The sequence below is a fragment of the Cavia porcellus genome, unplaced genomic scaffold, assembly GCF_034190915.1.
Source record: "Cavia porcellus strain 051 isolate PalLab524CR breed Dunkin Hartley unplaced genomic scaffold, mCavPor4.1 scaffold_1, whole genome shotgun sequence".
Lineage (NCBI taxonomy): Eukaryota > Metazoa > Chordata > Mammalia > Rodentia > Caviidae > Cavia > Cavia porcellus.
The window spans coordinates 122,919,421-122,943,007 of NW_026947484.1; the positions used below are offsets into that span (position 1 = coordinate 122,919,421).

Sequence of the window (23,587 nt, forward strand, 5' to 3'; positions counted from 1 at the left end):
CAAACCTTTAAGATTTCAGTAAACTTAAACTAAATTGTTTCCTTAGTGTTCTCAATGATTTGTGATTCCATCAAGGCTGAATTTACTTTTTGGAGTATTAGACCTTCAAGGGAATGCAGGTAGTTTGTTTTTTGGAGTCTTCAGATGCATGTGATGGACCTTGGGACATTTTACTTAAAACCAAATCCACTTTATAAAGTGAGGAGAAATACATTCATTATTGCCTCAATTTTATTCTTCGCCCAGTCCATGTATACCCTTTGCCTACTGACTGTGAATATTGAAAGGCTGCTGGCTTGGGTAAAGATGTCTCCGATGAAGGAGCCTGCTTGTTCTTCATACTCTGTTCTCAATGCTATAGTGATCCAATGTCCCACTTTAGAACTGAGCAGCACAGCAACTGGATTTGACACCATGTGAAACTTTGAACACTTAGTGTGTCTTTTTTCTATACTTTCTGCTAAAGGACCTGAAGTTGATTAACATGTTTTGTGTCTCAGAAACTGTGTTCTGATATCTGACATTTCAACACTTACAAGGTAAAGACAGATATGAATTTAAAAGGCTTCTCGGAGATTCATAGAGCCAACTGTACCAATTGCCAGGAAATACAGAAGTTAAGTTTTAATTCGACTGTAATTTAGTGCCACATCACAATTATACTTTTTTCTCTGCAATTTCTCTCTCTCTCTCTCTCTCTCTCTCTCTCTCTCTCTCTCTCTCTCTCTCTCCTCTCTCTCTGTCTCTGTCTCTCTCACTATATGTGCATAGGTATATTTTTATATATCTGTAAACAGACACTGAAATAAATACACACATATATGTGTATGTATGTGTTTACATGTGTTTGCATAATCAGACATTCTTTATTCTTTGAAGTGATTATTTTTAATGAAAAAATAAAGATTCATCATATATTTTTTTCAGGAGCCATGTAGTTCCAGGAATGTTTTCTGTGTCCTAATTATGGATTGTTTTCCAGTTGATAAATTATCCTCTCTGCTAAAGGATGCTGTGCAAGTAACTAATTGACATAAACATTATTAAATGGACAATACTCCTTAATTCTTAAGAAAGCAACATAAAAATTGGATTTATCACTTGTGACACTGCCCTTTCTTCAGTATGAATGCTGCTGATAACCAGAAAGAGTTTAAGAAATGTGAGACCTATCCTCAGTGTCTTATATCCACAGACTCTGTATTCTCAAATTCAACCAACCATGCATCAAAATTTTAGAAAAATACTGTATCTGTGCTAAACAAGTGCCATGTATTTTTCTCATCATTATTTTCTAAATAACACAGGATAAGAACTGTTTACAAAGCATTTATATTGTATTGTATTTTATAAATTATTGAGATCATTTAAAATACATGGCAGAGTATGCATAGGCTATAAGTAAATGCTATGCCAAGAAGTTTCAGCTCTAAAAGTTTGGATGTTTGTGAGGTTCCTGTAACCAACTCCCAGTAGACACTGAGAAACTACTCTATTTTCAATATTTTATAAGGGTAACAACTCAAATAAACCTTTTTGTTAAATAAGAAAAGTGAATACTGATATTTTACTGTTGAATGTCTGTATTATATTCATTGTTAAATGTACATTTTAGTTAAAATTTATCATGAGTGAGGCTCTGGATTTGATCCCCAGACAAAAGTAGATAATTTATTTGATTGTAACATTCATTAAAGTCTTGTCATCATGGAGAAAGTAAATAAAATAATGTGTTGAATACTTTGGGATCCATTGTTTAGTGAGATTAGAAAAACATGTGTTTTGTCCACTTAAAATAACTTTTGTCTGAAACATAGTTATTGATATTTAAGAAGGTTGAATGTAGGGAATTATACGTGGATTACAAAAAGAAAGCAAACCATGGGTAAAGAAAAATCTCAGGGACTTGCAGACTTATACAACTGCAAGAGAGATTATTTTTCAATGAATTCAGACCAAGGATAAAAAATAAGTGAAGCTTATTTTTAAAATTGAGCAAACTTCACGTTTTCTACATTAATTGTGCAATAACATAACTAATGTACTTTAAGTACCATGGATTGTAGTTAGAACCATCTTACTGCCAACCATTGCCTTAACAAAGTCCTTTGATACTTAATAGATGCTATGTCTCTGCACACAATGCTTCTGTGCAGGGTCAACCGTGAAATACTAGGAACAAAAGTGTCAATTTGTTCTTAGGGTCTACAATAGTTCATCTAAGACAAATGGGCTTTTTCCAAGTAAGTCAAGGTCCAACAGTTCAATTCTGATAAAATATGTATTTGAGTTACATACAAATAGCTACTAGCCGGCTATAAAGAAAAAACTTGAGTCATTTTTGAGCAAATGGATATACATTGAGACCATAATATTAAGTGGAATAAATGGAACACACAAGCTTAAATATTCCATGAATTATCTAACATGAGAAATTCAAAGTATAAATAAGAACACAAGCAAAGGTAGCAGGAAGTGGAGAGACAGTGCTTCCTCACATGGGAAGGCTGTCAAGTGATGTGTGCAGAGGAAAGGGGGGAAGGGAAGAGAATGAAAGTTAAATTAAAATGCATATGCACATGTACCAACTCCCCACAGTGTATGCACTATACTCATGTGCCCCCGCAAAATCAAAAATAAAATGTGTATTTGGATTTCTTTATAATCCTCAAAGTAATTTGATATTGATGTTAGTTAATTCTTGAGTTGAAAACTTCTCATCTTATTTGGTGAAGACCCAATAAGAGATGCTAGGTAACCACTGTGGGCTTTACACTGAAGGTATTTCTGTTTTAAAAAGGAATAAATTACCGCACAAGATTAGCTTTATTTATGTCAGTAATGTGTATAGTAACTGTAAACTCCACAGCTTGAATTAAAAAACTAGAGCACATAATAAAAATGTGCAAGTGTACATCTGATAGGTAACTTTTCCATTGCTTAGTTATAACCCTGTACCATTTAGACTTACTACACAGTTAAATCAAAGTGTTCAAAAAATAAATTAAGTAATTCACCATTTGAAATACTATTGTTTGGTTGAAAAGTTTACAAATAATTACTACGACTTCTTAAAGAATTAATGTGTTCCTCGTCATCCCTGCTTCCTCTGTCCCAGGTGAAATGAAAGGAAAGTAGCCCCTCTCATCACCAGCACAACCACTGAGACCCCGGTGAACCGCGTTGGAAGGTACAGAGAACAGTCCCTTTCTTTGCTGCTTCCATGACTAATTTGAACCACTTTCGAAGGCCCAGAGACCAGAGGGAAAACCGGCACACGTTAGAGTCCCATCTAAAGCACACAGGAGGGGCAGGTGGACAAGTGTTGCTCAGAGTCTGAAGCAACAAGAACAATAGAAGCCAACAGGTGTTAAGTTAGTGAACCAGCACTGTGCTTGGGGAAAAGGACACCGGGAACAGAAATAGGTAAGTGAGGCTGCCCCTGATCTCTCTTTTATTTCTTTCTTCCCTTTTTATTTCTCTTTTCTAAACACGTGGCAAGAACTACAACCACAGAAAACTAACTCTGTTCCCCAAACCCAAGGACTAAGTTCAAACAATCCCTTGCTTACCCCCTCACACTTTCTCTTCTGCCCTCTCCTCTTGTTTCCCATTGTTTGCATGATCATCCTTTGCCCTCAAGTCTTGCTTCTACTTTCTTTTTGTTTTATCCATTATCTTTCTTAATCTCCCCACTACAAGATAAAATGATTCTATGAAGAGAAACACTTTGAATACAAGCTTCCAATTTATAATTGGTTCTGTTATATAATTGTACATATTGCTTCTGTGGTTTAAAGCACAAAATTAATACCTACCGCAGTTTGCCAGTTTCTAAACTACATTTGATGTTATCATTGTTACTAATTATATTACTTTAGTTAAGATGTCATATCTTTTGCAATCAATTTTCCTCCATTCTGTAACAATACTGGGAAGTTATGGGTAATAACCTCATCACAGCTCAGCACCAAAGGATTGGGGACTAAGCCAAACAGATCAAATATCTAATTCTTAATTTAGTGAGAAGGTAAGATCTTGGAAGAGATGTAAGCCAAGAATCTCCTACACACAAAAGACATTACTAAAGAATAGACTTTTCCTAGAAAGAACTTGATAATAGTGATATAGCTATTTATTACAAAAACATACAAGGATCAACATGGAAAACTAAATAAAAAATTAAAATAGAAAATGACAAAATACAGAACCTAGATGAAATCTCAGACATCCAGACCACCCAGAACAAGTCCAGGAGACAACAGGATAGAAGAAAATGAATGACACATAGCTGAAATTTCTGAAATGATAGCAACTGAAGTAAAGAAACAAATCCATGAGTCTATAGAGCAAATCAGATAAAAAATAATCTGTCAGGTAAAAAAAGAAATATCAATATTCATAAAGAAATTTAGAGTAGAGATAGACTAACAAAAATAGATGATGATAGGAAAAGGACAGAAACTTAATGATCGATATAGGAAAGAAATTGAATGCATGAAATACTTTCAGAACAGATTACCTAGGAAATTAAAAATTCCACTGAAGGCTGGCAAAACTGTGTGAGCAAAATGGATGGTAGACTTTCAGACCTTGAAGACAGGATCACAGTTAGTGATTAGGAAAGGAAAGATCTCTAAAAATTAACAAGGGATCAAGAAATAACAATTTCACAACTGAAGGATGATAAAAAGAAAATGTTAGATTGATAGGTGTCAATGAAAAGGCAAAGGTCAACATAAATGATATAAAAAGACTATTTGCAAAAATCATAGTGGAAAGTTTCTCAAACATGAGAACAGAATCTCATATACAGATAAGTGACATACAGAACTACAATTACCCATGATCAAAATAAGCTACACTTAGACATATAATAATCAAAATACAAGAAATTCAACACAAACACACAATATTAAAAGCTGTTAGAGAAAAGAAACAGATCAACTATAAAGGAAAGCCCATCAGAATCATGGGAGATTCCTCAACATAAACCTCAGATCAAGAAGAGCTTGGAGTAAAGTACTTTAAGTCTTGAGAAAACAACTTCCAATCCAGATTTCTATCCCTTGCAAATCAATCCTTCAAAATTAATGGAGAAATAAGATCCTTCCATGACAAAGACCAACTGATGAAATTCATGATCGCCAAACGAACCCTACAAATAGTATTGAAAGATATTCTAGAGAGAGATAAAAATGACCACAGTTTCAAAAACAACATCAGAAAGAAATCACCAACTAGGACAAGCAATTAAACAAAGAGAAAAAGCAGGAAACCAACAGTGGGAAAATAACATGACAAAAATAATGTCAACACATAAGTCAATACATGGAGTTCAGGAGCCATCAGTATAAATGGCCTCAATCCACCAATCAAAAGAAAGACTGGCAGAATAAATCAAGAAACAAAACCCAAAAATATGCTGTATTAAAGCAACATATTTAACTCAAAAGAAAATTCATAGACTGAAAAGTCAAAGGATGAAACACAATCTTCCACCAAGCCAACAATGATAAAGAGAGAAAAATAAAGTCACTACAAACTTTCTCGGGGAAAACTTTGGGAGGAAGGGGCAATAACCATAAATATGTATGCACCAAACATGGGAGCGCCAAGCTATGTAAGACAAATATTAACAGACATGAAAAAATTAAATAAACAATAATAGAATTATAAGGGAAACTTAATGATCCACTTTCACAGAGAGATAGATCAGCTAGATAAACAATTAGCAAAGAAATACCAGAACTTAATTAAACATGTGATCAAATGGACTTGATGTTTACATTGTATTCCATCTATCAACATCAGAGTGCAGATTCTTCTCAGCTGTACATGGGATATTCTCTAAAATAGACTATATATTAGCCCACAGAACATGCTTAAGTATGTTCAAAGAACTGGAATTATCTCTTGCATATTATTTGACCATAGTGCGATAAGTTGGAAATTAATAGCAAAAGGAACTGCAAAAACATGATAAACACATAGAAATTAAATAACACACTCCTGATTCACCAATGGATCATAGATAAAATTAAAGAAGAAATTTAACAATTTGTGCAAAGGAGAAAAATGCACATACAACATTTAAGAACCTGCGGGATAAAATGAAAGCATTTCTAATAGAAATTTACAGCATTGAATTTTCACATTAGGGAAACAGAAGGAGCACACACACATACACACACACACAGACACACACACACACAAATTAATTCTATACATCAAGCTTCTAGAAAAAAAATACATCAAGCCCAAAGACCATAGAAGGGAGAAAATTATAAAGAATAATAGACATATAAATAAATATAAATTATAAAGAATAGAAACTAATGCAGTTGAGATTAAGAAAACAATAAAAGAAAAATGAATCAAAAAGTTAGTTCTTTGAAAGAATAAATAAAATTGATAAATCTTTAGCTAATATCATAAAAAAAGAAAGAAAAGGCTCAAATTCATGCAATGTAGAGTTAAAACAGTGAAAAATCCACAAATCATGTGGAAATTCAGAACATTATGAATACCTACTTTGAAAATCTTTACACTTACAGGCTTGATAACATAAAACATATGAACAGATTCCTAGACATCTATAAATTACCAAAGCTGAATCAAGAAGATATAAAATTTCTGAATAACTGAGTTCAGTTATTGAAATTGAAAATGTTATTACAAATGTAACAAAAAAAATCCAAGGTCCTGGTGGATTCACTGCTGAATTCTACAAGAAATTTAGAGATGATCTAATGCCATCTCTCCTCTAACTCTTTAATGAAATTGAAAGGGAAGCAATATTCCCTAATTCACTCCTAGAGGCAAGAATTACCCTGATGCCAGAATCAAAGAAAGATTCAATTAGAAAAGACAAGCACAGGACAATCTCCTTAATCAACATAGATGCAAAACTCCTCAGTAAGATACTACCAAACAGAATGCAGCAAATTGTCAAGAAGATAATATACTATGAACAAGTTGGATTTATCCCATTAATGCAAGGATGGGATAACACATGCAAGTCAATAAATGCAATACACCATATCAACAGAGTCAGACAAAAATCATATGATCGTCTCAACAAATGTTGGAAAAGCTTTTGACAAACTCTGACAATTCATTTATATAAAAACTCTGCAGAAAATCAGATTAGATTAGATGGTCTTTACCTCTATCTGATAAAAAGCCATCTCTGACAAAACAACAGCCAACACCATTTTAAATGAAGAAAAACTGAAAGTTTTCACTCTCAAATCAGATACAAGAGAAGGGTGTCCCCATCACCATTCCTAAACATTATAGTTCTGGAAATATTAGCCAGAGCTATAATAGAGCAATCAGACAAGAGAGAAATAAAAGGAAATAAGAGGAAATAAAAAGAAATAAAAGAGCTGGAAATAGAGCAATCAGACAAGAGAGAAATAAAAGGAAGAGGAAAAGGAAGGAAGAAGTCAAATTATCATTGTTTACAAATGACAATACTCTACATGGAAGACTCCAGAAACTCCACCAAAAGACCTCTAGAGTTAATAATCAAATTGAGTAGTGTATCTGAATACCAATATTCAAAAATTAACAGCATTGCAGTACAAAAACAACAAACTCACTGAGAGAGAAATAAGAGAAACCACACCCTTTACAATAGCATCCAAAAAAGGAAATACTTAGGAATTAATTTAACAAAAGAAGTAAAAGATCTATATACTGAAAATTACAGTGTTCTAAAGAAGCATATAAAAGAGGATGTGAGAAAATGGAAAGATAGTCTCTGCCCAACGCTAAAAAGAACCAAAAAAATGAAAATGGTCATACTCCCTAAACTGTTGTACAGATTTAAAAGTAATCCTGATCAAAATACCATTAGCATACTTCACAGATCTAGAGAAAACATTCCTAAAATTCATTTGGAATTAGAAGAGACCTGGAATAGTAAACGTGATTCTGAGCAACAAAAGCAAGGTAGGAGGCATTACAGTCCTTGGTTTGAAATTATACTACAAAGCTACCATGATAAAATCAACAATATACTGCTGGAAAAGTAAGTCTAAGGATCAGTGGAACAGATTATAAGATTCAACTACAAACACACTCAGCCACCTTATCTTTGACAAAGTGGCCAAATATATCCACTAGAAGAAAAATATATCGCTAATAACTGGTGCTCGAAAATTGGCTCTCTAAATGCTGAAGACTAAAACTAGACCCGTGTGTATCATCATGCACAAAACAAAAGTAAAAATAAATGAAAGATCTAAATATTAAAATAGAAATAATCTACTGGAAGAGAAAGTAGGGTAGAAATCTTGAAGACATCTTGTAGGCAGAGAGTTCATGAACAAAAGGCAAACCACGTGGCAAAAAGTTCAAAGAATCAACAACTGAGATCTCATCTTATTAAAAAAGTTTTGGACTTCAAAAGAAATCACAATGGAGTGAAAAGGCAATCTACAGATTGGGAAAATATTAAACCTATTGTCTCTGAGACAAAGGACTTCTATCTATGGTATATAAAGAATTGAAAAAAAATCAGATCCCTCAAATTCAAAGACTCAATTGAAAAGTGAACATGTAAAATGAACACAAACTTCTCATATGGAGAAACATCAATAGTAAATAAATACATGAAAAAATTAGTCTTTCCATCTCACCTCCAAAAAGGATAGTTTTGAAGAAAACAGTCAACAGGAAATGCTGGCAGGGCTGGGGTGGGGGGGAGAAGAAACCATTTTCCACTGCTGGTGGAAGTAGAAACTGGTGCAGTCACCATGTAAACCAATATGGAGATTCCTCAAAAAGCTAGGATTAGAGACCCTATTTACCCTGTTACTCATAACTTTCCTGGATATTTTCCCAGATGAATTAAAGACATCCTAGCATTGCAATATATGTGCACCCATGTTTATAGCAGCACAATTTGTAATAGTTAAGTCCTAGAAACAACCTAAATGTCCATCAACTGAGGAATAAATAAAAAGCATGTATTTTTTCTACAATGGAGTACTACTCAGACATAAAAAAGGTAAACATGAATCTTTTATAGATAAATGGAAACAACTAGATTACAATTTTATTAGTGAAATAAATCACACTCACATGTGTGAACATTGTATTCTCTCCCCAAGGTGAGAAACTAAAAGAATGAGCAAGGTAAAAATTGTACAGTAGATATTGTTAAATGGGAAGAAATTGTTAGAAAGAAAAAAAGAACCAGGATGGGGAAAAGAAGAAAGGAAGGAAGGGAAAAGAGAGAAAAAATGCAAGTTAGTTATTCTAATAATTCCTCTTGATAAAAAGAAAGTGCACTTGTATCCATTGGATTATCTTTATGCCCATATCTTAAAGTCTGAGTAACTAAATATAGTAATACTTGATGAATTAACCTTTGCTATTTCCTATCATCTTGTTATGAAATTTTGTTTGTTCTTTTTTATGTAAAATGAAAACAAGAATTAATTTGTTCAGAAAACATTTTCTAAGGTTTTTGGTTCTTTTTCTTTTTTAGTCAGGCATCGCTTGACACATTATGTTGGGTAAATATGATAAACTTCATTCTTACTCCCACGGAACAAAAGTCTAACAATTGCATATGGAGTGATCTAGAGAATAACAAACACAGTCCTACAGAAATATCAGTGTTTGGGATTGCATAACAGAGAAATACAGGGGGGAAGGGGTGGAAGAAGGTTTCTGCAAGGACAGAGCATTTCAACGGAAACCTAAAGAATGAACAGTAGTTTGTCACATGGTGTGTGTTGCAATGTTCCATACGGGACAGAGTGTATCAGGACCAGGTCACATATTGTCTCCTATTAGCCCCATGCTAAAACAGGGGAAGGCACAGTGATTGAGAGTCAGCATTCAACAGGGGAAAAAGCAAAACCTAAGAATACAGAAGGGACTCATAGGCTCATACACCATAGACTATCTGCTGGGGCACAGGAAATTTTTAGCAGGGCAAAATTATTTCAGATTTCTATCACAGAAAATCCTTTTGTCAGTAAGGTGGACAATGGGTTGGTTAGCAACAAAAACTAGAATTGTGGAATCTGCATAACTGATTGTTGACCAAGTATAAAAGAAAAAGTGTGGACAGTGATTAGCAAATTAACAGCTGAAGAATCCTGTGCACGCATTTAGTCTTTGGTGTTATTTCCTTTTGATTGATTTTGTTGGATTCTCTTGCAAATCCTGGCATGAAAAGAGTGGGACCTCTGATACAGCGATTTGCCACATTTTGTGAGACTATGCTAACTGTATTTAGCATTTTGGATTTTGGCTTTTTTTTCATCACTCAAATTTTGTCCGCAAATCAGCTTTAAAAATGTTCTTTTAAGTCATACAAATTTTATTTTAAATAGCTCAAGTCGTGACCAGTCTTCCGTGCCAGAAATTAATCTTTTCAAATGCTTTCCACTTTTTCTGTTCTAGTAGGTTTTTTTTTTTTTTCCTTTACCTTGAAGGAGCACTGGTTATTGAGTTGACCTCCCTGTCATGTCACATCATGTCAACAACTAAAACACTGTTCTCTAAATGGTCTTTCAATCTATTCTTGTGTAATTCATGGCTATTTATTAATTTTGCATTCAAGTTGCAAACTAGTTCCATAATGACTTCAGTCTGATAATTAGCCGGTGAATGGAAGTGAAGGATTGCAGACCCTGAAAAGACTGAACTTTTCTTTTCAGGAGGGGAGAGGTACAGTCCATAACCCGTGGCTCATGCTTCACACTTACAGTGTGGTGACTAACTAATGCTTCTCTTTTCTTTTTAAGTAGATATAAGTAGTGTGACAATTTTGCATAGTGGAACAATTACTTAGCTTTTTCTTTAATGATTGTAGTGTCATACTTTGCTGTAAGGAAACTGTCTTTTCCTCAGCCTCAAACTTTCCAAAACTACCCCACCCCACTACTGAATAACTCAATGTCACACATTAAAAACAAATAGATCAAATTTATATAACTGCTGGTTTAGCTAATAGGGGTGTCTATATTTTCTAGACTGCTTATTTTAAACCATCAAATGACAACACATTACTGTAAAGTTCAGGGAATTCCGTCAAGTACCACTGAGCACCCAGGCATGCTTAAATCTTTAAGTGACACTTTACATCAGAAGCAGGCACACTTAAGTACTTTATGACTACTTTCAAGGCTAAGGATACAATTTTCCTTGAAACAATTTAAAAACACAACTTAGACAAATGAGTGTTACTCACTTAGCTTCTTCATGCAGTCCCGGAGTCTGGTTTCCAGGCTGAGCACCCTTTGATGAAGCTCCTCGTAGTCATAGGCACCAATCTCCTCCTGAATTCCAGTGAGGACAGCAGAGAGATTTCGAATCTCCTCCTTGAACTGGGTGATCAGCTTGGCATCTGTTTTGTACTGCTCCAGCACAGGAATCAAGGGCAGGAGCTCATCCATCTTTTCCTTTAACTCCTGTGAAAAGGAATGCAGTGTTCTAGGAAGGCATCTAAAATTGTTACATTCTTTTCATTATGATAGGTTAAAAAAGTTTCACTAAAGCAGATTCAAAGTCCCATATTGATTTTTGCTTGATTTTAGATATTTTGTGAAAACATAAATGGCTACATGATCTTAGTAATAAACACATCTCATCTCACCTTTACATAGAACCACCTCGCTTTAAATGGTAACAGGTTTTTCTATAAAACAATTCGATCCTTATCATAATTAGAAAACCTCCCTATGACAGCAATTTTGAATTATTGCATTGCCTCATGCTTTGGAAGCATCTTATAATATGAACAATGCATCATCTAGTTAGGCATATAAATAGGATCTAGCTTCTAATTATGCATTGTTTGAATAAACATTAGATATATCACACACCCTATGTCTATTAATATCTATCTTTATAGTAGTATCAACAGGAAATTTTGGATTCTGTTGTAACTTTTTTTCACCACAGTAGACTTTCTATTTGTGGCCATTCACTAATTTGTCTTTCCATTTCTGTGAGTGCACTGCAGCTATTTTTAATACCTACTTTAGCACAACTTCATTAGGAAGCTAAGTTTAGCAAGTATAATACATTATACAAAGCTCAACAAAATACATATTGTTGTTTACCATTTTGAATAATTACCTATTCTCTGAATCCATTTGTCATTGCATAGAAAATATCTTTGTTCTAAAGAACAACTGCTTATCAGTGTAGTAAATTAATTCTTTAAAGGTCCAAGGTGCCAGGCTTAGGTAAGAGAAGTTGCAGTTACACAGAGTTTTCTGAATTTTAAATGTTGATTTTTGTCAAAAGAATAAGGTATACATGTTTGTGTGGCTGAGGCAACGTCCCTCACTCCTAACCATCGTAAGACTGATCCACAGGGCAATTTCACCTGCAGTTTTACAATGTGCCATTTTTATTTCTTTACTTTGAATTTGGTAGTAATGGCCAACAGAAAACCTCCAGAGTTTGATTCAGATGTGAACTGACTACAAAGGATGCCATTTGTGAGAAGAACTACAATTCTGATGATTAAACAGGAACAATTCATAGGTCCTGGAAGGAACCATTCTAAACACTAATTTAAGGAAGTGAAAATTCACTCTTAAATCACATTTGGAAGATGTTATTACCATAAACACACTAACATAGCAGGAACTACCATAGCCAATTCATAGGCTTGTGCTTCTTGTGAGGGAAATTACTACTTGTTCTGTAAATTCAGAAATGTTTGGGTTTGTGTGGTTTGTGTATATGTGCATGTCAAGTGAGACAACACAAAATCTTAGAAATGTGAAGCCTTCAAAAACATCCAGACTACAGGTAGAATCCTAGAACCTTGCTCATGTCAGCAACTTTTTTTTGAAATAAATGTATTATTTGGGGCATTTTTGGCATCCCTAAATTGAGGTATAATTGTTTCTTTAGGATTTTAATGATAAAATTTTGTATCATTTTTGAGTACATGGCATATGTACAAATATTATATATATTGTATCTTATTGGGGTTGAGATCAAGAATGTCCTTCAAGGACCTCACATGTTCAAATGCAGGGCTTTAGGAAGGTGATTAATTATGGGGCATTGTGCCTGGTCAGAGTGAGTCACTGAAGGTGTGACCCAGAAGAACGTATTTCCTTCCCTAGTTCTCTGCTTCCTGAGGGCAATGACATGACAGCTTTCCTCTCCCTAAGCCCTTCTGCCATCTCATTCCTGTGTTTAAGTCTGTGAACATGGACTGGGACTTTGACATGTGAGCCAAAACCAACCAACCAAACAACCAACCAAGCAACCAGCCAACCAATCAACTAACCAACCACATAAACAAACCAAACTAAACACCTCTCTCATTTAAGTTGCAGGCATTGTGTCTTGCAACAACAAAAGTAATCCAGGAGATTGAATCCAGGTTTTTCACACTGAGATAGTTCTTCAGGTCAGTTTTTATTCTTTTACTTTGAGGAAGAATCTTGTTGAGTCATTGAGTTGCTAAGTTTTTAGACCATGCTAGAGCATATGATCCTCTTGCCTTAACCCTGCCAAAGCACTAGGATTACAGGTGTGTATCACCATGCTTAGCTCATTTGCTGAATTATTATAAAAAGTATTACAATGAAAGGTTTTTATGTTTTTCTATGGGCATATTTAAAAGAGACGAATTCAATGTCAAAATTTGGTTAGTGTTTTTTATTCTACTGAATTAAAATATAAATATTTATTTTCCTTAACTTTTTAAAAAATTCATGACTAGATTTTCCATAGTCTAAATAAAAAATATACCAAAAATGGAATGTCCCGTGAATGTTCACATAACATACAAATTTAAAGTGTAACATCACAGATCTGTGTTTTCCTATATGTCTTCAAATTTCTCTTTCTACAATCTTGCTCTTACAGAAAGAGCTAGAGTATCTAAACAAACAACAGACTTTCCACATGCAAATGAGTCTTGAGTATGAAAGCAGGCCTAAGTTTTCCACTGGATAGACTGGGGAAGGCAAAATCTACTTAGTGTATTGAATAAGGTAAAAACTGTGCAACATAGGAGAATGTTTTAAAAGTATTTTTCAAAGTTTAATTTGTCTTTTGGATGTTCTGTTTCTACCTCTAAATTATGGTACTTCAACAGCTGGAGTACCATCTGATTCCTGAGGGTGCCTCAGGAAAAAAAAATATATAACACAATGCATATTTCTATCTAATTACTATTGTGATTTTTTAAATTTAGGAAGCTAATACATACTTGAAGAGGTAATGTATTATCAGCACAAATAGTTGTAAATCTCAAGCCGGAATTTGTGGGTTTGAATCTTCACTCAGGTCTACGTTAAACATATGGCCTTGGTCAAATATTTAGCTTTTTTGTGCATCAATTTATTTATCTGATGGACGTAAAAATAGTGCTTACATTTCAGGATTGTTGTGAGGAATTAAATTAATTTACATATTTCATGTTTTCAGAAATGTGCCTTGAATATATGCAATTGTTCAGAAAAAATAATTATTGCTATATTTGTGCTGCTATTGGGATTTTGACGTATAATTTAGCACATACTTGGATCACATGAAATAGGAAAATTCAAGTTATTTGATGAAATGGTGTTTCCTAACGATTAAATTTTTGGCTAGGTAACTTACATACTGGGTAAATGTTTTGTCTGGATTTAATTCAGCTTTGTTTCTTTTAATTTCTTGGTTCTATTTTCTCCCTAGAGTTTCCTGTTACAGGTCCCTGACTGGCTTTACATACATAATGGTCCAAAAGGTAGTTTTTTCTTGACCATGTGCATGAATTAGGTCTACTCCTCCAACACTGAACTTTACTTCCTAATTAGCAGAAAAAATGGACTGTTATGTGAGCAAAAACAAGCATTTTATAAACTGCATGCTATGCTGTTGTAAGACAGATTGTTTATTTTTTAATTGAGTTCAAATGACATTATCAGACCCATTTTTAATTAATGATTTAGTTATAATGGTTAATACAAATCCATATAGCCTGAGTGAAAGATGATTTTTTTCCTTTTTCAGATAATTTCAATTTTCTAAATAATTGCCAATAAACCATTAAAATCTAACAAAAAGGCTCTGTGTAAAATTCTGAAATAATCTTTTAATATTTCTCTTCTTAATGGTATTATTACCTATTTCAACAATTTATAGCTTCTACATTTGTCTTCATATTAGCAAAGTATAGTTATCTGGAAAAAACCTTGTTGATTTGATTATTCACTTTCCTTGGGATCTCTCCTTGTCTTAGATACTGAAGTGCCTCTAAATCTTTCCAGCAATTTCACCTCACTCTGCAAGGATGAGACTTGTTTGGTTGCAGTATTTTATGTGTCCCTACCAGCTATGGTCAGTTTCAGTGGAGAGATGATTGACATACATCCCCAGTGAGTCTTGAACTTTGCACACATTGGACCATACAGAGTTATTTGTAGGTGAATGGCAACACCCTGTTTCATCCTTCATCAGGAGTGGCAAGATTGCAGTAGTCAAACCTACTTGGAAATGCTTGGTCATTAGTGTTTTCCGGTCATCTTCAATCTGCCGAAACTTGGCTTTGAGTCCTTTCATTTGGGTTTCCATTTTTAAAACATATTGGAAATCTCTCTGAGTTCTCAAGTTTAGGACTTCAATAGACTGAGACATGTTCTGAACCTGTTAAAAGGAAACATTTGTTATGTGACTGCCTATTTGAAGGTACATCCAGTTGCCCCCAAACACCTAAGATGATATTAACATAGAAAGCTAGAACTGCTGAACCTATAATTGCATTTTCACATATTGCATTTTCAGGACATTTTTCCATTATAAACATTCAAATAATGTAGAAAGACAAAATTATACCTGGTAGGACATTAAAAAGTGAACGTTTTAGCATTAGAAATGACTGAATATAAATAAGAATTAGTACACTAAAGTCAAATTTTAAGTTACAATTTTCTTTGCAGGCTTTTGTTAATATAATTTCCCAAACTAAAAGTGTCAAAGAAAGTGGTTTCTGGAAGTTCTAGTTCTACTTCTTAAAGGTGAAGGACACTTAGTAATTTTGAAGTGTAGCGGTGTCTCCACACATGTAGAACACAACTATTTCAGTGAACATACTGCATGATGGATCTAAATTACTTCAAAAAGTGACCAGTACAAATGGTGGCAGAGCTGGATACCTCTTAAGTTGGATAGCATACTGGTTAAGGGACCCAAAGCATGGCAAATGCAAATGTGTGGTAGTCAGGCAGTAAACATATGCTAGGCAGATGGCACCATCCCAGGTTCACTGAGCACTGGTCTATTTAAAAGTGGGAAGTAGGTGACCTAGAAATCATGCAGAAATGTAAGAAAAGCTGCCCCAATTTTTGTATCAGGAAAAACTTGAAAGCAAAGAGAAAGCATGTAATAGTGAAGTTATATAAAGTCAAGAATAGAATCTGAATAAAGAGTGTTGTAAGCGAGAAGATCAATCTGAGCAGGCTTAGAACTCATCTTATGGTCTTCAGAAGGAAAACTTTGGCATCATCTAGCAGCTTGTCTGAAATGCAGAATCTTGATCTCCTCCTCAGAGCTACTGAACTAGAAGCTGTATTTTCATCAGGATCTCCAAGTGGCTCCTGATCTTTTAGAGCTTGAGGATTGTTTATCCATGAGAAAAACAAATGTAAAGATCTTTACATAACCTCATTCTTTTCATTTTTCTAAATCAAATATACATGTAGCTATGAAAAAGTAGAGTATATAAGAAACAAAATCATGAAGAAACGTATAGAAGGGATCAAAGGTTTTAAATGAGGTTGTCAATAGTAATTTTTGAAGAAAGGAAACAAAATATTGTAGAGAAAGATTTTAAAGTATAAGCATACAAAGTTTACACATAAACAACTTAATTCATTTCCACAGATATGACAGAAAAGCATTAACGTGCTAATAAATTTATATTAATGTAAAATATCGCTTCAAAACTGATTGTGAAATTTTAACTTTTTCTTTTCTCATATATTTGCAAGTTGTTTCATTTATTTTTTGTGTCTATGCATTATTTTTTCAATCAGTAAAAACTCATTTTCATTGAAAAATGTGAATTACAAATGGATGATCCTCTCAGAGAGCTTTTGTCATCAGATAAAGTCACACAACTCAGTAGAGTACCTATTATAGTTCAGGATAATCTATTACTCGAAACTGTAAAATTCAGAAAAGGCAGTGAATTCTGCTGCAGTGTCCGGTTTCAGTCTCCCCATGCTTCTTGTCAGACAAGTCAAATTTCTTCTACCTTTTTCTCCTGCTAGCTTGATCTGTAGTCTCTCCCCTTGTGAACACCATCTCTTTAGGATATATCACAGTGTGGTTTATGTTAAAACTAATGGTGTAATGTGTACTTGTGACAGCTTGGAAAGTCACCCTGTGAGCCATGGGGGATTAGAAACTGATTTTTATTCATCTGTTTACTTCTAAGATTACACAGAAGCAAAAATAGAATAAGTGTTCAATGAATATTTATTAAGTAAAAATTTCCTGGTTTCAAATAGTAATAGTGGAATAATTGAGTTTATAATAAGTTAAGAAAAGCTTCCCTTGCTGTCACTCGTTAGACTACGGTAGAACCTAACAAATATTTAATTTATTATTTTTACACTCAGAAACTTTATTTTTAGAATCTTTAGTGCAGCAAAACTTATGACAACAATGCTTAATTGTGGCAACTTCATTATGAACAAATGCAATAGGTTCAATGTCATTTTCTAACTCTATTAGTGGTTAAATATGAATAAAGGGAAGGCATTGGCATAAAGAAACTGACTACTCACTTAAGTATGGCATTTGTCCATGAAGGCACCCATCATTAATGTAGCTGATATCCTACTAAGTATTCTGTTTACCCAGGCAGAGTCTATGCAATTTGAATATGACAGAGAAGGGAAGGCCTTCTGGTAGAGTTAAAACAGCTTCCTTTATTATGCAGTGAACTCACCTGTCAAGTTCATTTTCAACTTAATTCATACTGCTGAAAAAATCCCTGAGAGAATTTTGCTGAGATTTGATTATGTCCTTCATATTGCACAGTCATGTATAGTTAGTTATAAGAGATGCATTTGGGATGACGGGTCAAGACTGAGCTCATTGGATAGAACTTGCCTCTGAGTTACATTTAGCTTTCCTATTGGCTAGACTTAGGATTTTCTTGGTTATTGAGATATTTGGGATCAATTTTCTGTTGATATAGAGGACTGGAGTTTTGATCCTGTACTTGTAAGAAAGAGGCTTGTCTTCTATATTTCTCCTTTTTTTCTGTCTCTAAAGTTGTACTACAATTTAGAAATCTACAAAGGCCCCTACATTTGGACCCTTCCCACAAAGATTTTGACAAATTCATTGTCCCTTCACTGAAAACTCTTGTGAACTCTTTTTTTTTCATATAAATAAAATGTCTGAGGTCTTTCTGAACTACATCGGAAATGAACTGATATTTTTAATCTCATTCATAATTGCTGTGACTGCCCCTTGAACAAACAAACAAAAAATTCTATGATTCAATATGTTTGGATAGCCTTGGGTTTAACCAAAGTACCAAAGGTTTCTTGACTTTGGTACTTCATAAAATCTTTAGTATTGAACTACATTTTAGAAATTTTTGAAATGGTTTATCATGTAGATGATATTTTAAACTTATTTTATTGGTGAGGATATTGTCAATCTCTAACTCCAAAAATTACCCTGTTGGAAGTATGAACATGAACAATGTAAAATGTCTTCAACTTGACAGAGAAATGACAAATCTAACAGATATTCTCACGTGAATAATATTAGTTTCAGCATAAGAAACTAATTGCATTTTTCTGATATTCAGTAATTTACAGAGTTGGTAAAAATGATAGAGCATCACTTAAATACATTCTGGATGGTGTTGAAGAACAGAGAAGTGATTCAATATAGCTCCATTGCTTAGAATTGGAAAGATTTTAACCTCAAATAGTAACAATTTTCTTTCATGTAAACTTAGAAAAGTATATTCTGTATAAGAATTAAATGGAGTGAATGCAGATATAATAATGGCAAACTATGCAACAATATAATGGGAACTATTGTTTCTTTTTTTTTTGTACTGGGGATCAAACTCACAACCTCAGGAAGGTGTTTGTGCCACTGAGCTAAACCCCAGGCCAGGTTAATAACAATATTAAATATTGTTAACATTTTTAAATTTAACTCTTTTGATTGTTACTCTTTTTGGTTAATGGTAAATGAACTGTTTACAGATCATGCCATATTACCAAGAAAGTAGTTCAGTCTGTAAAACAATGACCATTTCAATGTCTGTTGGGGATCAATGCAGCAAACCCAGTGCTATGCACCTAATTTGGGCCCCTATAAGTTTACTACTTTTCTCTTGGCATAAAACTACCTCCTGCAAAATTTATAAATCTAATTTATTATAACTTTCAATTTGTTAATGAATATTGTTTAAAGTTTATCAGTGGTATTGATTTTATTTAAGGTTCATCATTGATACTTTCAGAGGTATAATTCTTCTAGAATTTCTTTAAAATACTCAAACACATTACCTCTTAGACAGTGTGGTTATATTCATTTTCATGATAGTTTTCACCTAATTTCATACTCTTGTTTTCATGCATATTCATCCTTCACTAATTCTTAATTCTATCATATTTCTGATAAGCATTTCACTTTGGAACTATAGAGGGAATAATTTAGTTTCTCACATTCATATTTTATTTGAATTTTCAACTGATTTTTGAAGAAATATTTGAATTTTTGTGTAATGTTACTATGTATGGAATGCTAGACTGAAAAACTGCAACATATAAAAAGAGCTATCAAAATGTTTCTCAGCATGGTTGATATAGAAAGAGAGTTATTTCTGGGTCGTGCTTCTGGGTCAGGCTAACATACCCTTGTAATCCCAGCTACTCAAAAGTTTGAGGTAGGAGGACAGAAAGTCTAAAGACAGCCTTCCCAAATCAGCAAGACTTTGTCTCAAAACAACAAAACAAAACAAGACAAAAAGAAAAAGCAAGCAAAAGAAACAAAGAAAGAAAAATGGGAAGGGAAAGTAGTTCTGTACTTCAAGATCAATTTCCGTGAAACAAACAAATGAACAAGTTGCAAAAAGATACTTGTTATATGGTGTCAATAATCTGAGACAAAATTCAATTTAACAGTAAAACAAAATTGAATTTATTTTTTCATAACTTAATTCCTCTGATAAACACAATAAAACAAACAAAATAAAATAATTGAATTTTTTTATTAAAAAAGAAAATCAAAATTGGAAACTATACCTAATAATTAAAAGTTATTGGTTATCATTTCTCACAGTTAAGAGACACATTAGCCAGAGTAATTTTCAAAGAAAAAAGATATATGTAATGGTATACGGAAAGATACTGAGGAAGCAGTGAGAATGGAATCTCCTTAGAAAAGGAAGTTTAAGAGGCCCACAAAGTAGGTAATGTTAGCTCCAAAGAAAAAGGAAGGAGAATTAGTCTCGGCTTTGTATAACATGAAAAAAGTTCCTCGTAAACTTAGAACATCGATATATCTCCAAATTTTGTACCCAGAAAAAACTCATTATTACTACAAGATTAAGTGAAAGAAAGTTACTTGGCTTGAAAAAGTGAAAACGTGTTTTGTCTATATTAACAAATTAAATTCTTTCATTTTTCTAGCTTCTCTTAATTTTAAGTTAAAAGTTCCATAAATGTATGAATGATCATAAAATGATGTTACAAAGAGCACTGGTGAGCATGCTGTTTAAAAAACCCCTACTACATAATTTATCATATTATCCCTGATAATAAGATATTTAAAATTCAAGCATGTTGTCATTTTGTATCATTCTGACCAAGCCAGGTGTCCTATTTGGAGCCCAGCACCGTGAAAGTCTAAATGCAAATAACTGGAAGAATCTCATTCACTAGGCTTTTCTCCCAAAGGAAACATAAACAACCTTTCATGAGCTGACTTTTATCTGTAAAAGAGAATAAATCAAGGGTGTTCTGCATTTGATTGTTAGGGACCTGACTTAAGTAAATTATAGAGAGAATGGTATTGAATGACATTGAAGATCTTAGTGTTCAAAGGAATGACGTGTCCAGTTAGCCTGCGTGCTGGATGCCATTGTTGTAACTTCTCACAAGGTTGTTAGTGGGACCTTAATGTATTACCTCCAAGACCTATTGTGATCCTGAGAGTTGAGACTGACTTTTGGCATAGAAATATGAGTATGTGCTTTATACTTGTTAAAGAGAGCCTAAATGGATATTATAGTACTGTAGTAGAAAGCCTGCCTCAAGAAGACTAAATTAAGAAAACTAAAAGCTGTGGAAATAAAATAAGGTGGCAGGAAGCTAGAGATCTGCTGAGCAATAGAAAAAGTTATTTGAAAGGTGGAATGGAAATCCGAATTCCCTTCACCTTTACCTCCTTCACCATGTGTCCATTTCAGAGAATAGTAGATTTCAATAAACATATGCATAAGCAACCCAGACTCCTACCTTTTCCAGCAGTTGACGAAGTTGCCTGCTTTTGGCATCCCTGGAGCACAGGTTTTGTTCCGGAGCAACCACTGTGCAAATACATCGCCCATCAGGGTCCTGTGCGGAGCTGTATACTTGCCACCCCTCTTTGGGACTAATCTGAGTCTGAGAAAACCGACAGCAAACATACAAAACACAGACTTTCATTATGGATCAAGGACAATATAGGTTTGTAGTAGCTCAATCAAAGCATTTTTTTGGTGTGGATAATTAGAATCTGTGATTTACTCGTTAAAATTTGAAGATTAAACAATTCACAAAGGCAGTAAAACACCATTGTTTAATATCTTTCTTACTAATGTCCAAATGTAGGTCTTTTGTGTTCTTCCATTTCTGTTACTAATTCTGATTGATCTCAAACTGCTTCTTAATTTATTTTATCACATGTTGACATTTAGATCCAACTTTAGAATCATCTACTGACCACCTAATCCCATGTGATTAGTCTTTCTACATTAGATTTGGCATCTCATGTTTCTCACCAGTAAACGGCAATTATTAGTATATTGTTTGCTGATTAATATTCAGGTGTGATATTTTTAAACACACCCTTGCCTCAAGGAATTTCCTTTGCATTGCAGATCTAATTATTACAAAGGCAGGAAAGTTTTTCACAAGATGTTATATCGTAAAATAATTCATCAATGTTTACACAACAAATATAGACTTTCAGAGAAGTTAAAGAGAATTATTTTGGTGGGGTCTCCTAAAGTGATCTCACAATAATTTCTGTGCACTTAAACCCTACCTCTCTAAATCCCAGGGGCATTCCATTTCCATCGGAGCCTGTCACTTTTTTATGTTTACAGAACTTCTGCTGTCCACTAGAAGCCTTCATGCCATCCAAACTGAAATGTGTGAACCGTGCAATCATACAACATTGACCCATATCTTTGTTTTTATTCATACCTTTGTATACCATTGCACATTCTGCTTTTGCTGCTTGGAATGCCTCCTTTATAAACCATCTGCTTATTTGGTCCTCCTATTCCGAAGCACTGTCCTACTATTCTTAGGCATTTAATGTATATTGCCTAATATTATTTGTATTTCATATGTCTTATTTTAATAACTGGTTTATTGCTAGCTTATAGGCATATTTCCTATCTATTCTGCTAAGTGTGCTCTGTCAAGTGCAAGCATAATTATCCTTATATTTTGTCTAATTATTTTTCAAGAAAAACTTCAATAGATTTTCAATTAGTGTACACAGAGGGAACTTATTTTCATTATAAGGGAGCACAAGAAATTTGCCGTGATTATATTTGAAATTGTGTAAATTACAAGTGTCTGTATTACCAAACTTTAAGATTTCATTTCTCTAGTTTCTCTTAATTTTCTAGTAACAGTTCCTATTAGTACAAAACAGCAGTTACTGGGAATGGCTTGGTGCTGATCACAGACACTCACTGCACCAGCTGCCAGGAGTACTGGTCGCTCATTGCTCAGCTAAGTGTCTCTTTGGGGATTGGCTTGGCTGAATAATGCTGTTTTGTTTAAAGCCAGGCTCCATTCCAAGGAAAGCTCAATTCCACTTTACAGCAGCTGAAGCTATTATATTATTCCCATTTCACAGAAAAGAAAATGAGTTAACCTGTACAAGAGTGCACAGGTTGTCTATGGCAGTGTTAGGGTATGCAGCAAAGTGGCATTCTGTGTTGCTGCACTGCACAATAGAAATGTGGAGTCCTGTGTATGGTTTAAAGTTTTCTAGTTGCCATATTTTTAAAGCTAAAAAAGCTACTAAAATAATTTTAATGATATTTTAACTCAATTTATCCAAAATGTTATCATTTCAACATATAATGTGAAAATCATTCATAGTTTATATTATGCGTTTGTGTGTGTGTGGTACTAAGGACTGAAGCTGTGCTAGGCATGCAGTGTATCACTGAGCTGCATCAATAGAAAATTCTTCCTTTATAAACATTTTTGAGACACGATCTTACTCTGTTACCCAGGTGGGGCTTAAACTTGTGATTCTTCAGCTTCCACCTTCTAAGTATCCACTGTTATGATTTTTAATTTTCAATGAGCTATTGAAATTAAATATTTATTTT

At 33.8% G+C, this 23,587-nt stretch overlaps 1 protein-coding gene across 2 annotated transcripts in view; it reads right to left on the minus strand.

Annotated features, from left to right (window-relative positions):
- Olfm3 (olfactomedin 3) overlaps positions 1–23,587 on the minus strand; it is a 188,528-nt gene that overhangs the window by 19,579 nt on the left and 145,362 nt on the right. For both annotated transcript variants that reach the window (XM_063255024.1, XM_003479178.5), the window contains exons 2-4: positions 21,486–21,632; positions 15,478–15,633; positions 11,219–11,438 (exon numbers count right to left, since the gene is read on the minus strand). In XM_063255024.1, the coding sequence (XP_063111094.1) occupies positions 11,219–11,438; positions 15,478–15,633; positions 21,486–21,632 (523 nt within the window). The remainder of the gene's footprint in view (positions 1–11,218; positions 11,439–15,477; positions 15,634–21,485; positions 21,633–23,587) is intronic.